Source organism: Meles meles, chromosome 17 (genome assembly GCF_922984935.1).
Source record: "Meles meles chromosome 17, mMelMel3.1 paternal haplotype, whole genome shotgun sequence".
Taxonomy (NCBI): Eukaryota; Metazoa; Chordata; class Mammalia; order Carnivora; family Mustelidae; genus Meles; species Meles meles.
In genome coordinates this window covers 28,659,901-28,672,963 of record NC_060082.1, presented here as the reverse complement: position 1 = coordinate 28,672,963, position 13,063 = coordinate 28,659,901, and the positions used below count along the sequence as shown (strand labels likewise).

The 13,063-nt window shown below is 43.9% G+C and overlaps 1 protein-coding gene and 1 long non-coding RNA gene across 4 annotated transcripts in view; one reads left to right on the top strand and one right to left on the bottom strand.

The window, feature by feature from the left end:
• The window catches only part of LOC123927660, a 25,619-nt gene extending 14,000 nt beyond the window's left edge, over positions 1-11,619 (bottom strand). For 2 of the 3 annotated variants that reach the window (XR_006815505.1, XR_006815506.1), the window contains exons 1-3: positions 9,861-11,619; positions 9,050-9,100; positions 8,777-8,936 (exon numbers count right to left, since the gene is read on the bottom strand). This is a non-coding gene — a long non-coding RNA (uncharacterized LOC123927660). Of the gene's footprint in view, positions 1-7,552; positions 8,302-8,776; positions 8,937-9,049; positions 9,101-9,860 lie in introns of those variants that run through there. The other variant, XR_006815504.1, reaches the window with a different exon arrangement.
• LOC123927658 (arginyl aminopeptidase) overlaps positions 9,231-13,063 on the top strand; it is a 17,513-nt gene continuing 13,680 nt past the window's right edge. The window contains exon 1 of the mRNA XM_045982343.1: positions 9,231-9,763. Coding sequence (XP_045838299.1) covers positions 9,317-9,763 — 447 coding nt within the window. The 5' untranslated portion in view covers positions 9,231-9,316. The remainder of the gene's footprint in view (positions 9,764-13,063) is intronic.

The following is a 13,063-nucleotide window of genomic DNA, read 5'->3' as shown; positions in this document are numbered from 1 at the left end:
ATGGGGATCTGAAAATGAGTTCGGAATTATTTCTACCTTTTCTGTTTTATGAAAGATATTGTGTAGAATTGGTATTATTTTTTTTCTTAAGTGTTTGATAGAATTCAGACATTTGATAGAAACCATCTGGTCCTGGAGTTTTCTTTGTTGGAAGGTTTTGTTTGTTTTAGTGATTTTATTTATCTATTTAGAGAGAGAGAGAGAGAGAGAGAGACCCCGTGTGAGTAGGGAAAGGGACAGAGCTAGGAGAGAAAGCATCCCCAGCTGACTCTGTGCTGAGTGCAGGCTCTGTCGCAGGTTCAAGCCTATGACCCTGAGATCATGATGTCCTGAGCAGAAATCAAGAGTCAGAAGCTTAACCTACCGAGCCACTCAGGCGCCCCTGATGGAAGGTTTTTAAACTACAAATTCAATTTCTTTCTTTCTTTTTTTAAGATTTTATTTATTTATTTGACAGAGAGAGAGATCACAAGTAGGCAGAGCAGCAGGCAGAGACAGAGGGGAAAGCAGGCTCCCCACTGAGCAGAGAGCCCAACGCAGGGCTCAATCCCAGGATCCTGAGATCATGACCTGAGCCGAAGGCAGAGGCTTAACCCACTGAGCCACCCAGTCGCCCCCAAATTCAATTTCTTTACTAGATACAGGACTTTTAGATTATAAATTTCTTCTTGGGTGACTTGGTAGTTTGTGTCATTTGAAGACTTGATCTATTTCATCTGTGTTGTCAAAAATTTTTTTTAAGATTTTATTTACGTATTTGATAGAGATCACAAGTAGGCAGAGAGGCAGGCAGAGAGAGAGAGGAGGAAGCAGCCTCCCTGCTGAGCAAAGAGCCCAATGTGGGGCTTGATCCCAGGACCCTGAGATCATGACCTGAGCCAAGGGCAGAGGCTTTAACCCACTGAGCCACCCAGGCACCCCTGTGTTGTCAAATTTATGAACATAGTGTTGTCTGTAGTATTTCTTTTTGTAGTCCTTTTTAATGTTCAGGAGATCCATACGGATACCTTCTTTTGTTCTTGATACAGTTTGTATCTTTTCTCTTTTTTGTTGGTCAGTTTAGATAGATGTTTATCAACTGCATTGATTTTCTTCAAAGAACAACTTTTGGTTTCAATTATTTTCTCTGTTGTTTTTGTTTTCAGTTTCATTGATTTATGCCTTCCTTATTCTGCTTGCTTTGAGTTTAATCTGCTCCTATCTAGTTTCTTTTTTTTTTTTTAAGATTTTATTTAATTTATTTATTTATTTGACAGAGAGAGAGAGAGATCACAAGTAGGCAGAGAGGCAGGCAGAGAGAGAGGAGGAAGCAGGCTCCCTGCGGAGCAGAGAGCCCGATGCGGGGCTCGATCCCAGGACCCTGAGATCATGACCTGAGCCAAAGGCAGCGGCTTAATCCACTGAGCCACCCAGGCGCCCCTATCTAGTTTCTTAAGAATGAAGCTTAGAGGGGTGCCTGGGTGGCTTGGTGGGTTGGGTCTCTGCCTTCGTCTTGGGTCGTGGTCTTGGGGTCCTGGGATTGAGCCCCGCATTAGGCTCTCTGCCTGCTTCCCCCTAGGTGGGAGAAGCCTCTGGGTGCCTCTCTGCCTGCTTGTGATCTCTCTCTCTCTCTCTCTGTGTCAAATAAATAAAGTCTTAAAAAAAAAAAAAAAAAGAACTGGGGCGCCTGGGTGGCTCAGTGTGTTGATGCCTCTGCCTTCGGCTCGGGTCGTAGTTCCAGGATCTTGGGATCGAGCCCCACATTGGGCTCTCTGCTTAGCCGGGAGCCTGTTTCCCTTCCTCCTCTCTCTCTGCCTGCCTCTCTGCCTACCTGTGATCTCTGTCTGTCAAATAAATAAATAAAATCTTTTAAAAAAATACACAAAAATAAGAAATAAAAAAAGAATGAAGCTTAGATGATTGATTTGAGAACATTCTTTTCTATTATAATCATTTAATGCTATAAATTTCAAATATTTTTATTTTATTATTTATTTATTTATAAATAGTCTCCAAATCCAGCATGGAGCCCAATATGGGGCTTGAACTCATGACCTTGAGATCAAAGCCTGAGCTCAAGAAATGGATACTTAACTGAATGAGCCACCCAGGTGCCCCTAGTTCAGAATAATTTTAAATTTCCATTGACCCATCCTCTTTGAACCATGGATTATCTAAAAGTGTGTTTTTCAATTTTCAAATCAATGGGTATTTTTTTTTAAGATTTTATTTATTTATTTATTTGACACAGAGATCACAAGTAGGCAGAGAGGCAGGCAGAGAGAGACAGAGAAGCAGACAGAGACAGACAGAGAAGCAGGCTCCCTGCTGAGCAGAGAGGGGCTCGATCCCAGGACCCTGAGATCATGACCTGAGCCAAAGGCAGAGGCTCAACCCACTGAGCCACCCAGGGGCCCCCAAATCAATGGATATTTTTCAGATATCTTTCTGTTAACTGATTTCTTTTTTTTTTTTCTTTTTTTTTTTTTTTTTTAAAGATTTTATTTATTTATTTGACAGAGATCACAAGTAGGGAGAGAGGCAGGCAGAGAGAGAGAGGAGGAAGCAGGCTCCCTGCCAAGCAGAGAGCCCGATGCGGGGCGCGATCCCAGGACTCTGGGATCATGACCTGAGCGAAAGGCAGAGGCTTTAACCCACTGAGCCACCCAGGCGCCCCTCTGTTAACTGATTTCTAATTTAATACTGTTTGAAAACACTTAGTATGATTTCTGTTCTTTTTAATATGTGAAGGTTTGCTTTATGGCCCAGACTAGGGTCTATTTGGTGAATGTTCCATGTGTTCTTGAAAAGGATGTATATTCTGATACTGTTCTATGAATGCCAGTTGGTGGATTGATAGTGTTGTTCAGACTTTACATATCCTTGATGACTATCTGTTCACGTGTTCTATCAATTACTGAGATGAGTAGTGAAATCTCCAGTTTTGGTTGTGGATTCATTGCCTCCTGTGTTTTTGAAGCTCTGTTGTAAGCTCAATACACCTTTAGGATTGCACGTTTTGGGGAACTGACCCCTTTATCATTATGTAGAATTCTTCTTTATTCCTGATAGTATTCCTTATTCTGAAGTTTACTTTGATATTAATATAGCTACTCTAACTTTTGCTTCGTATTTGCTAAGTTTTATATCTTTTTTCATCCTTTTACTTTTAACTCATTTGTCTTTATATTTTTTTAATCTTTTTTTTAAAAAAGATTTTATTTATTTATTTGAGAGAGAGTGAGAGAGAGCATGAGAGGGGAGAAGGTCAGAGGGAGAAGCAGACTCCCCACAGAGCTGGGAGCTCGATGCGGGACTTGATCCCGGGACTCTGGGATCATGACCTGAGCTGAAGGCAGTGGCTTAACCAACTGAGCTACCCAGGTGCCCCTATCTCTTTATATTTAAAGTGAGATTCTTTTAGACAACATAGTTGGTTTCTTGCTCTGTCAGTCAATCTAACATCTTCTTCTAAAGTTTATTCACACTGAATGTGATTATTGCTGTGTTGGAGTAAAATATACTATCTTGTACACTGTTTTCTATTTGTTTCATTTTTTGTTTACTTTTTTCTTCTTTTTCCATCTCATGTATGTTACCCAAGCATTTTAACAATCCCAGTTTATCTTTTCTATGAACTTATTATTTATATGTATTTAAAATTTTTTCAAAAAGAATAGTCATAGGGGTGCCTGGTGGCTCAGTGGGTTAAAGCCTCTGCCTTTGGCTCAGGTCATGATCCCAGGATCCTGGGATTGAGCCCCGCATCGGGCTCTCTGCTCTGTGGGGAGCCTGCTTCCTTCTCTGCCAGCCTCTCTGCCTACTTGTGATCTCTGTCTGTCAAATAAATGAATAAATAAATCTTTAAAAAAAAAAAGAATAGGGGCGCCTGGGTGGCTCAGTGGATTAAGCCGCTGCCTTCGGCTCAGGTCATGATCTCAGGGTCCTGGGATCGAGCCCCGCATCGGGCTCTCTGCTCTGCAGGGAGCCTGCTTCCTCCTCTCTCTCTGCCTACTTGTGACCTCTCTCTCTGTCAAATAAATAAATAAAAATCTTAAAAAAAAAAAAAGAATAATCATAGTTGACCTAGGGGTTACAATATACATCTGTAATTAGAGTCCACCTTAAAATAATAAGGTATCACTTCACATGTAGGATAAGGACCTTAGAAAAGTATAGTCTCAATTCCTCCTTCCCATCCTATTGCTATTGTCCTACAGTTGCTTTTTTTTTTTAAGATTTTATTTATTTATTTGACACAGAGAGAGAGATCACAAGTAGGCAGAGAGGCAGGCAGAGAGGAGAGAGGGGGAAGCAGGCTCCCTGCTGAGCAGAGAGCCTGATGTGGGACTTGAACCCAGGACCCTGGGACCATGACCTGAGCCAAAGGCAGAAGCTTAACCCACTGAGCCACCCAGGCACCCTATAGTTGCTTTTATACATGCTGGAGACACACAGCACATTGCGGCTGCTTTTGATCTGTATAGTAGACTTTCAGAGCAGAAGTCAGCAAACCAAGCCCCATTGGCCAAACTCACCCTGCCATCTCTTTGTATGGCCTGCAAATGAGGAGTAGTTTTTAAAACTTTTTAATGGTTGGGAAAAAATCAAAAGAAAAAAAATCATGACATGTGAGAATTACATGAAACTGAAATTTCAGTGCCCCCAAATAAAGTTTTATTGGAATATAGCTACAATCATTTCTTTATGTTTTGCCAATGTCTGCTTTCATACTTAAAGGCAGTTAAGTGGTTGCAGCAGAGACCACAAGGCCCGTAAAGCCTAAAATATTTCCCTTTTACAGAAAAAAATTTTTTGCCACCCTCTGCTTTAGAGCAATTAAAAATAAGAAAAAAGTTAATTTTTTAAAAGATTTTATTTATTTATTTGACAGAGATCACAAGTCGGCAGAGAGGCAGGCAGAGAGAGAGAGAGGAGGAAGCAGGCTACCCGCTGAGCAGAGAGCCCAATGTGGGGCTCGATCCCAGGACCCTGGGATCATGACCTGAGCCGAAGGCAGAGGCTTTAACCCACTGAGCCACCCAAGCGCCCCAAGAAAAAGGTTAATTTTATTTTACCTACAGTTATTCTATTTCTAGCCCTGTTCTTTGTGCGAACCCAGGTTTCTGTCTGATACCATATTCCTTCTGTCTGAAGAACTTCCTTCAACTTTTTTTAAATAGACTAAATTGGCTAGTCCTTAATTCCTTCAGTTTTTGTCTGAGAAAGGCTTTATTTCCTCTTCATTAAAAAAAATATTTTCTGTAGGTTAACAAGTTTGTTTTTTTCTTTTAGTGCTTTAGGCACTTCATTGGTGTCTGGCTTGTATCATTTCTCTCTTTGTATCAGTTTTTATATTTTTAAAGATTTTTATTTATTTATTTATTTATTTGACAGACAGAGAGATCACAAGTAGGCAGAGAGTCAGGCAGAGAGAGAAAGGGGGAAGCAGACTCCCCGCCGAGCAGAGAGCCCAATGCGGGGCTCGATCCCAAGACCCTGAGATCACGACCCAAGCCGAATGCAGCGGCTTAATCCACTGAACCACTCAGGTGCCCCTGGCTTATATCATTTCTGACTAGAAGTTAACTAATTATCTTTGTTCCCCTGCATGCCTTTTATTCTCTGTCTTTAAGATTTTCTCTTTACGTTTTTAAAAATATGATATGCCGAGGTGTTCTTTATTTGTCTGGCATTTATCCTTTTGGTGGTCTTTGAGCTTCTTTGTGGTTTCATGTCTGTTGTTACTTTTGGAAAATTCTTGGGATTATTTCTTCATATTGTACTCTCCTCTTCCTGGATTCCAGTTATGGGCTTAGACTGTTTGATATTGTCCAGCAGCTCTTGGATGTCTTATTTTGTTTCCCTTCCTCTGTTGTTTTTCCTTTATATTAAGTTGGGTAATTCCTACTGACTTATCCAATTCTCTTCTTTGGCTGTGTTGAGTCTACTGATGAGCTAGGTGAAGCTAGGTGAAGACATTTCTCATCTCTGGTATTGTCTTTTGCATTTCTGACATTTTCACTAGATTTTTTTTTTTTTTTGAAGATTTTATTTATTTGTCAGAGAGAGAGAACACAAGCAGGGGGAGAGGCAGGCAGAGGGAGAAGCAGGCTCCTCACTGAGCAAGGAGCCCAATGTGGGACTCGATCCCAGGACCCGAAGGCAGACGCTTAACTGACTAAGCCACCCAGGCATCCCTCACTTGATTTTTTTGCAGCAATTACCCATCTTATCTTGCCTATTATTCATCTTTTCCATCAGTCTTTAACATATTAATCATAATTATTTTGAATTCCCTGTCCCAATATCTGGATCACATTTGTGTCTAGTTCTGATGTTTTCGTGTATTTCAATTTTTTTTTTCAAAACCAACCTAGTGTAGGTATAGCAGACACTGAGGTATATAAAATTTGTATCTGGAAATGGAAATACCTTTTCTCTTGCTATGCCTTTAGTGGAGGTAAGGGATAAGTTAAACTAGTTGGGGTCTGGTCTTGGTCTGAGGTCTGTTGCTAAGGTATCTAGGGTGTACCACAGGTACCAAATTCTGTAGTCATATCTGGGCAATGTCTGCCTTAAGCTTTAGAATTTCTCTCTGCATTGCACTGAAGAGGAGGTCTCTGCATGCTCTTTCTTGTTCTCCTCCTGTCCTTCTCCCATCAATATTCTACTCTGACTTGTTTATAGAAGCTTGTTAGCTTGGGAGGTGGGTGGTGGTGTGTTCCTGGTTCTGGTTAGGCCTCAGGATCTCAGAAGGGTAGCCTTCTCATTTTTCCTGTTCCTCCTCCCTTGTAGTTCTGGAGCCAGCAAATATTCCTGCCTATCCCCTCTGGGATAGATTTTTCTTTTTCTCGTTCCCTTCCCCTACAGATTAAATATTATGCTCTTTAAGGGGAAGGCATCCCAGTGGATTCGTGCCTGTACAGCTGTGGTTGTACCAGGTCTGCACCACAACACACACTTTCTTGGGGCTCTTTCTGATCTCTTTTATGAGCTTTGAGAGAAAAACCTATAAGAGGGCACAAACTCCTAATTTCTGTGGTCCTCAAGGAGCTCACCAGCCCATGTCTGGCACATTTTTTGCCCGTGATTCTGTATCTCATTCCTTCCTTGTATGATCATTTTCTTTCTTCTGAGTAATTTAGTCAACAATTCTCAGTTGACAGTTGTTTTTTTCTCAGTATTTTGAAGATAATAGCTCTGGCTTCCATTGTTACTAATGAAAGCCCTGCTATCCATCCAATTTCTAATTATCATTTTTTTAAACAAGTAATCAGTCTTTTTTCTTTGGCTGTTCTTAACAGCCTTAACAGATCTTAACAGATCTTAAGATCTCCTTTATGTCTTGGACTTACTCAAATTTACTAAAAATACATCTATATGTAGATTTTTTTTAAATTTTGGGGGCTTGTTGTGACCTTTAAACCTATAAAACGACATTTTTCATCAATTTTAGAAGATTTTTAAGTATTATTTTGAAATATGCAAGCTATGTTGCATTCTAAACATTAAAAAATAAATAAACAATGGAAGCAGTTTGGGAGAGAGGTGGGTTGTGTCTGCAGTGTCTTTCTACAGAGCAGAAGGCCTACCTGTACCTGCTGTGAGTTGTTACAAACACCCTCTAGAGGTAAACCAGACACTGGCAGGCATGCAGGGAAGCAGAAATGGAAACTATGGGAATATTCCCAGGAAGCAGTTAAGGCTAAAAGGAGAAACCCAACTTCATGTTTTCTCCCATAGTCAGTAGATCTTCTCACTCCAGCAATATTTAACTGGAAATATCAGGCTGTGTGGGTCTCCCTTGTGTTCCCATAGCATGCTGTTCTTCCTGGAGAGTAGCGCAGCACATGCAATTGTTGTGACCTGTGTTTTGTTTTGTTTTGTTTTGTTTTGCTGTAAGTTAAAATATAAACTAGACTGTGAATACCACCAGGACAAGTACTATGCCAGGTTTGTTAAAATCGTATCCCCAGCACCCAGCCTAATGGCTGGTGTATAGTAGGTGCCCAATAAGAATGCATTGCTTCAGAGAATGAATAATTTGGAGGCAGATGTATTGAATGTCTAACAGTTACCTTTTCTGTGTTCAATGCCACAGAAAAGTGCTTTTCCAGTTTTTGGATTTCGCTAACAAGTTAAAACATTGATCCTTTATGGAATTTTTTTAAAACTACCATAGCAGGGTGCCTGGTTGGCTCAGATGGTTAAGCGAATGCCTTCTGCTGGGGTCCTGATCTTCCGTCCTGGGATCCGGCCTCCAGCGAGGATAGGGTGTCTGCTGCTGCCCTTCCCCCTGCTCATGCTCTCTCTTGGTATCTGTCTCAAATGAATAAATAAAATCTTAAGAAAAACTACCATAAGCATTTCATAAAATTTTAACACTGTAAAAGTACGTGACACATGATAGGATACTATTATCTTTTGTGAAAAACTCCCTACGTTATCTTTTTAAAAATCTAATTTCCCAGCCGATCAGTGAAAGTACCATTGACTGGCTCTTTATTCACGGAAGGGCTATTGCAACCCTATTCGTACAGAAAACAAAGTATAAGGTAGAGGTATCCCTAGCTCGATAGGCTTTGTGGTAAACAAAACGCACGCACCGGACAGCCTAGCGTTACACTTCACTGTGCTGACTATTCCTTGGCAGAAGAACGGAAAGGTAAGTGTGTTTGGAGCCCCTGGGAATGGATGAACCTTGATCTTGTGTGGAACTCTGTGTTTACCAAGTGTGTTTAGACAAATGACCCGATTGAGTTATCGCAATTAACTCGTGAGATATTACTCCTACCTTACAGGTGCAGAAAGGGGTTTGGAGAGATCCATCTTTGTTGGAGGGGATATGCCCAAGGACACACACAGTCCTACTGATTGGTTCAGTGCAGAATGTGAGATCCCGAACTCAGACACTTCCAATTCAGGCAGGGCTCAATCTACATCCTGCTACTTTCCTGCAAGATTAGGGAACGCAACGTCAGCAGAGAAAGGTGCACCAGTCGGAGTACTGAAGCATCGCAGTAGGATGAGTAGGGACAAATATGGACCAAAGGATCCCACAAAATACCTTTTTGTCCAAGGTCCTGAGGTACTTCGTATAAAGCTGGAAATTGGGGACCTGGAGAGCAATGGAGAGGTGTGGTCAGGTCTCAGGTTTTTGGAGAGGGGTGCGACCCGCCTCGGGCCTCTCTGGGGGCGTGGCCGGAGGGGCGTGGCGGGGTGGGCGGGGCCTGGCCTGCTGCGGCCCAGCGCGCTCGGGGCGTGGCTTCCCCGGGGCAGTCCGCGGAGCTGGTGGGCTTCCAGCACACTCGTTCAACGGCGGCGCTGCGGGATCATGGGGAGCGACGGGCCTCCGAGCGACGGCTGCGCGCCCCCGCGGCCGCTGCACTCGGCGCAGGCGGTGGACGTGGCCTCGGCCTCCAATTTCCGGGCTTTCCAGATGCTGCACTTGCACCTGGACCTGCGGGCCGAGTTCGGGCCTCCGGGGCCGGGTCCCGGAAGCCGGGGCTTGAGCGGCACCGCGGTCCTGGAGCTGCGCTGCCTGGTGCCCGAGGGCGCCACCGAGCTGCGGCTCGACTCGCACCCGTGCCTCAAGGTGACGGCGGCGGCGCTGCGGCGACAGCGGCCCGGCTCGGAGGAGCCACCCGCGGAGCCCGTGCCCTTCCACACGCAGCCCTTCTCGCACTACGGCCAGGCCCTGTGCGTGGCCCTCCCGCAGCCCTGCCCGGCCGGCGAGCGCTTCCAGGTTCTGCTCACCTACCGCGTCGGGGAGGGACCCGGGGTGAGTTCGACCCCGGGTCCCTGCCCCGCCGCGGCCTCACTCGGCCCCTTCCTGCCCGCCCTTCCCCCTCGTTGCTGGTCCCGGGACCCGCACTCACGCCCACCCTCGAAGAGAGAGAAGATGCTTCCGCCGTTGCCGGGAGCTCGCCGGTGCACGCCCCTCGCCCTCCCACTCTCCGCGCCCTCTCTTCCTTCCGGGCTGCCCCGCTCTCCGTCTTCTGGCTTAGGGCCGGCCTCCGAGCTGTGCACCCTCCGTCTTTTCCGCCCTTCCTGCCTCCCCAACGGTTCTGCTTCCTTCTCACACACCGCCCTGTCTGGTTGCCGGTTCTGCCTGCAGAGGAAACCCTATCCTGTGCGGCTTTCTGGATCACCGGCTCTTTATAAATCGAATTTAACGTGTCACCGGGCTTTGGGGCCTAGGTCCCTGATAACGAGCTACTTCGTTTTTCCTTTCTAGCAGCCAGGGACAAAGCCGGTTAATTAGCCCTGGGTGCTGACTCAGCCCTTTGTCCTCGTGCTCTTGCGGGGCTGGCACGAAGTAACTCTGAACCCCAGAGAGTTATTTTGTTTTCTTCTGCTAAGTCCTAGATTGGTGTAATGGAAGAATTTGAGTAAAAATGAGAACTGGAATTAGGGTGTTCTAGGCTTCGTAGTAAGTTGGTCCTGTTACTATTCTTGGTTGATTCTTAAATACTGATCAACTCTTTAATATTAAATTTTGGGGGGGTGGGCCAAATACTGGAACTAAAAGGATGGGTGGTTATGTGGCCTACAGTTGTTAGAGTTTGGAACTCCTTCGTAAAGAGTCCTGAGGCCGCGGTTGCTAGTCATTGCTCAGGCAGAGTGAGTTACAAGTTCCAGGGGTAGGCTGCTTGCCTACAGTCAAAGTTTACTTATCTAGCTAGCAGTTCCTTTCATAGAGCTGGCCAAAAGGACAGTTCTGTTTCCGTCTTTATTCAGGGAATAAAGGAACCCATGATAGAACTTGTTTAAAAAATGAAAAGTCCAAAGCAATGTAAATTGACCTCTAAGGCAAAGGAAAAACCCAGTGCCCTCTGAGGATAACATAGCATTGGTAAGTGCGTTTGGTTGCCCTGTTATGTGCTAGCTTCTGGTTTGGGTCAGGAAATAGGAATTGAACAGGGTAACTGGAAACATCAAGGTGTCTCTGAAATCGCCTACTGAAAATGGCACCTCAAACCATTACAGCCCCACCCTGAGTTGAGACTCTTATGTAGTGGAAATACTTGCATTACCAGGCTCCTTCATTCTCTCCTCTATGTCATTATAAACAAACCCCCCCAAAAACCTCAAAGATGAAATAAGGAATTATGGTACGCTGGAGGGGATGACCAGTACTTACATACTTGACAAAAGTTAAATGAGTTGTCTTTATAGAAGTCCCTAATATAGTGCCTACTACCTAGTGAATACTGTGTGTTAGTCTTACTGTTAACTCGTTAAATTTCTTTCAATAATAGGATTAAAGGCAGTTTAGGGGTGCTGGGTGGTTTAGTCGGCTAAGGGGCTGACTCTTGATTTCAGCTTAGGTCATGATCTCAGAGTTGTGAGATTGAGCCCTGCCCCCGCTTTGGGCTCTGTGCTGGCTGTGGAGCCTGCTTGAGATTCTTTCTCATCCTCTCCCTCTGCCTCTCCCCCTGCAAATTTAATCTAAATTAAAAACAATTTAGATTAACAAGAAACGTGAGCAGATAGTAATGGAGTTTTCATATACCCTTCCATACACAGATTGCTCTATTAGCATTTTGTAAGTATGATACAATCTGTTACAATTAATGAACCAATACTGATACAGTATTATTAACTAAACTTCGTAGTTGGGTTTTTTGGTGTGTGTTTTTTTTTTTAAGGATTTTGTGTATTTGAGAGAGAGAGAAAGAGAGTAGCTTCAGAGGGAGAAGCAGGCTCTCCACTGAGCAGGAAGCCTGATCTGGGACTTGATCCCAGGACCTGGGGATTGGGACCTGAGCCAACTGAGCCACCCAGGCGCCCTTGAAGTTCATAGTTTTTTGTTTGTTTGTTTGTTTGTTTTCAGTTTTTTCCTAGGCTTTACTTAGTATCATTTTCTGTTCCAGGATCCCATCCTGAATACTACAGTGTATTTAGCTTTCATATATCCTAAGGCTCCCCTTGGCTATGACAATTTCTCAGACTTTCTTTGTTTTTGATGACCTCGGCAGTTTTGAGGACTATTGTATAGGATGCCTCTCTGTTGGAATTTGTCTTTTTTTCCCATGATCAGACTAGAGTTATTAAAAAATTTTTAAAAAGTTTATTTTTTACAGCAGCTTTAAGTTCACGGCAAAGTCGAGTGGAATGTCACAAAGGTAGAGTGCTGTCTTCGCACTGCATTCCGAGTCATGGCATCAGCGCGATCTGGGACTGTTTCCTTTGCTCTCACTCATCTGGCCGAAGTAGTGCTGGTTTTCCCACTGTGGTATTCCGTTCTCCTCCTTTCCATCTGTACTATACCCTTTGGAAGGAGGATCATTAAAATTTTCACACACACACAAAAGAAACTCAAGCGATGAAAAAGCCAACATCTCCACATGGCGTCCTTATGCCTCTTAAAAGTAGGTCTCCAATACCCATGTTCAAAGCCTTTCAGTCCACCTGCCAAGGCATGCCTCCCACCTCTGTATCTGAAATACCTCCAATTCCCAGGGATCGCCTATCCATTCCCTTCTTCATGTTGCTGTCTACCTCCTTCAGAATGTCTTCTCCTTTTCTTTTTGACCATCTCGATCCTACTCACCTTTAGACCAGAAAGTTTTGCTTCCCCTCTAAAACCTTGCCAGAGTTATCGAATCCTTTTCTAACTTCTAAGTGGCATTTGGTGCTGACATAGCCTCCTCTCCCTCAAGATAGAGTGATGTAGGAAGTTTGTGTAGTTTGGGGGGCCCGGCTGGCACAGTCGGTAGAGGACGCAGCTCTTGATCTTGAGGTTGTAAGTTTGAGCTCCATGTTGGAAGTAGAGATTGCGGAAGAATAAAATCTTTAGAAGAAATTTAAATAACATATAGGCAATGCCTATGATGGAGAAATACATTTATTCTGAAAGGGTAAGTTTCAGGAATGGAGAACGTATTATATCATAGACTCCTCCCACTTTGCTTCTGCTTTTCTGTGGCTCTTATCTCAAGTTCAAGTACAGCTGCTGCTCAATTGGTTTTTGTTTGATTTTTAATGAGAAACTACTACACCGTGACGGACTCAGGGGAGGAAGACAGGATGCCAGGGTCCGAGGCCGTGTGTGGAATTCTTAGGATACCCAGTGGGA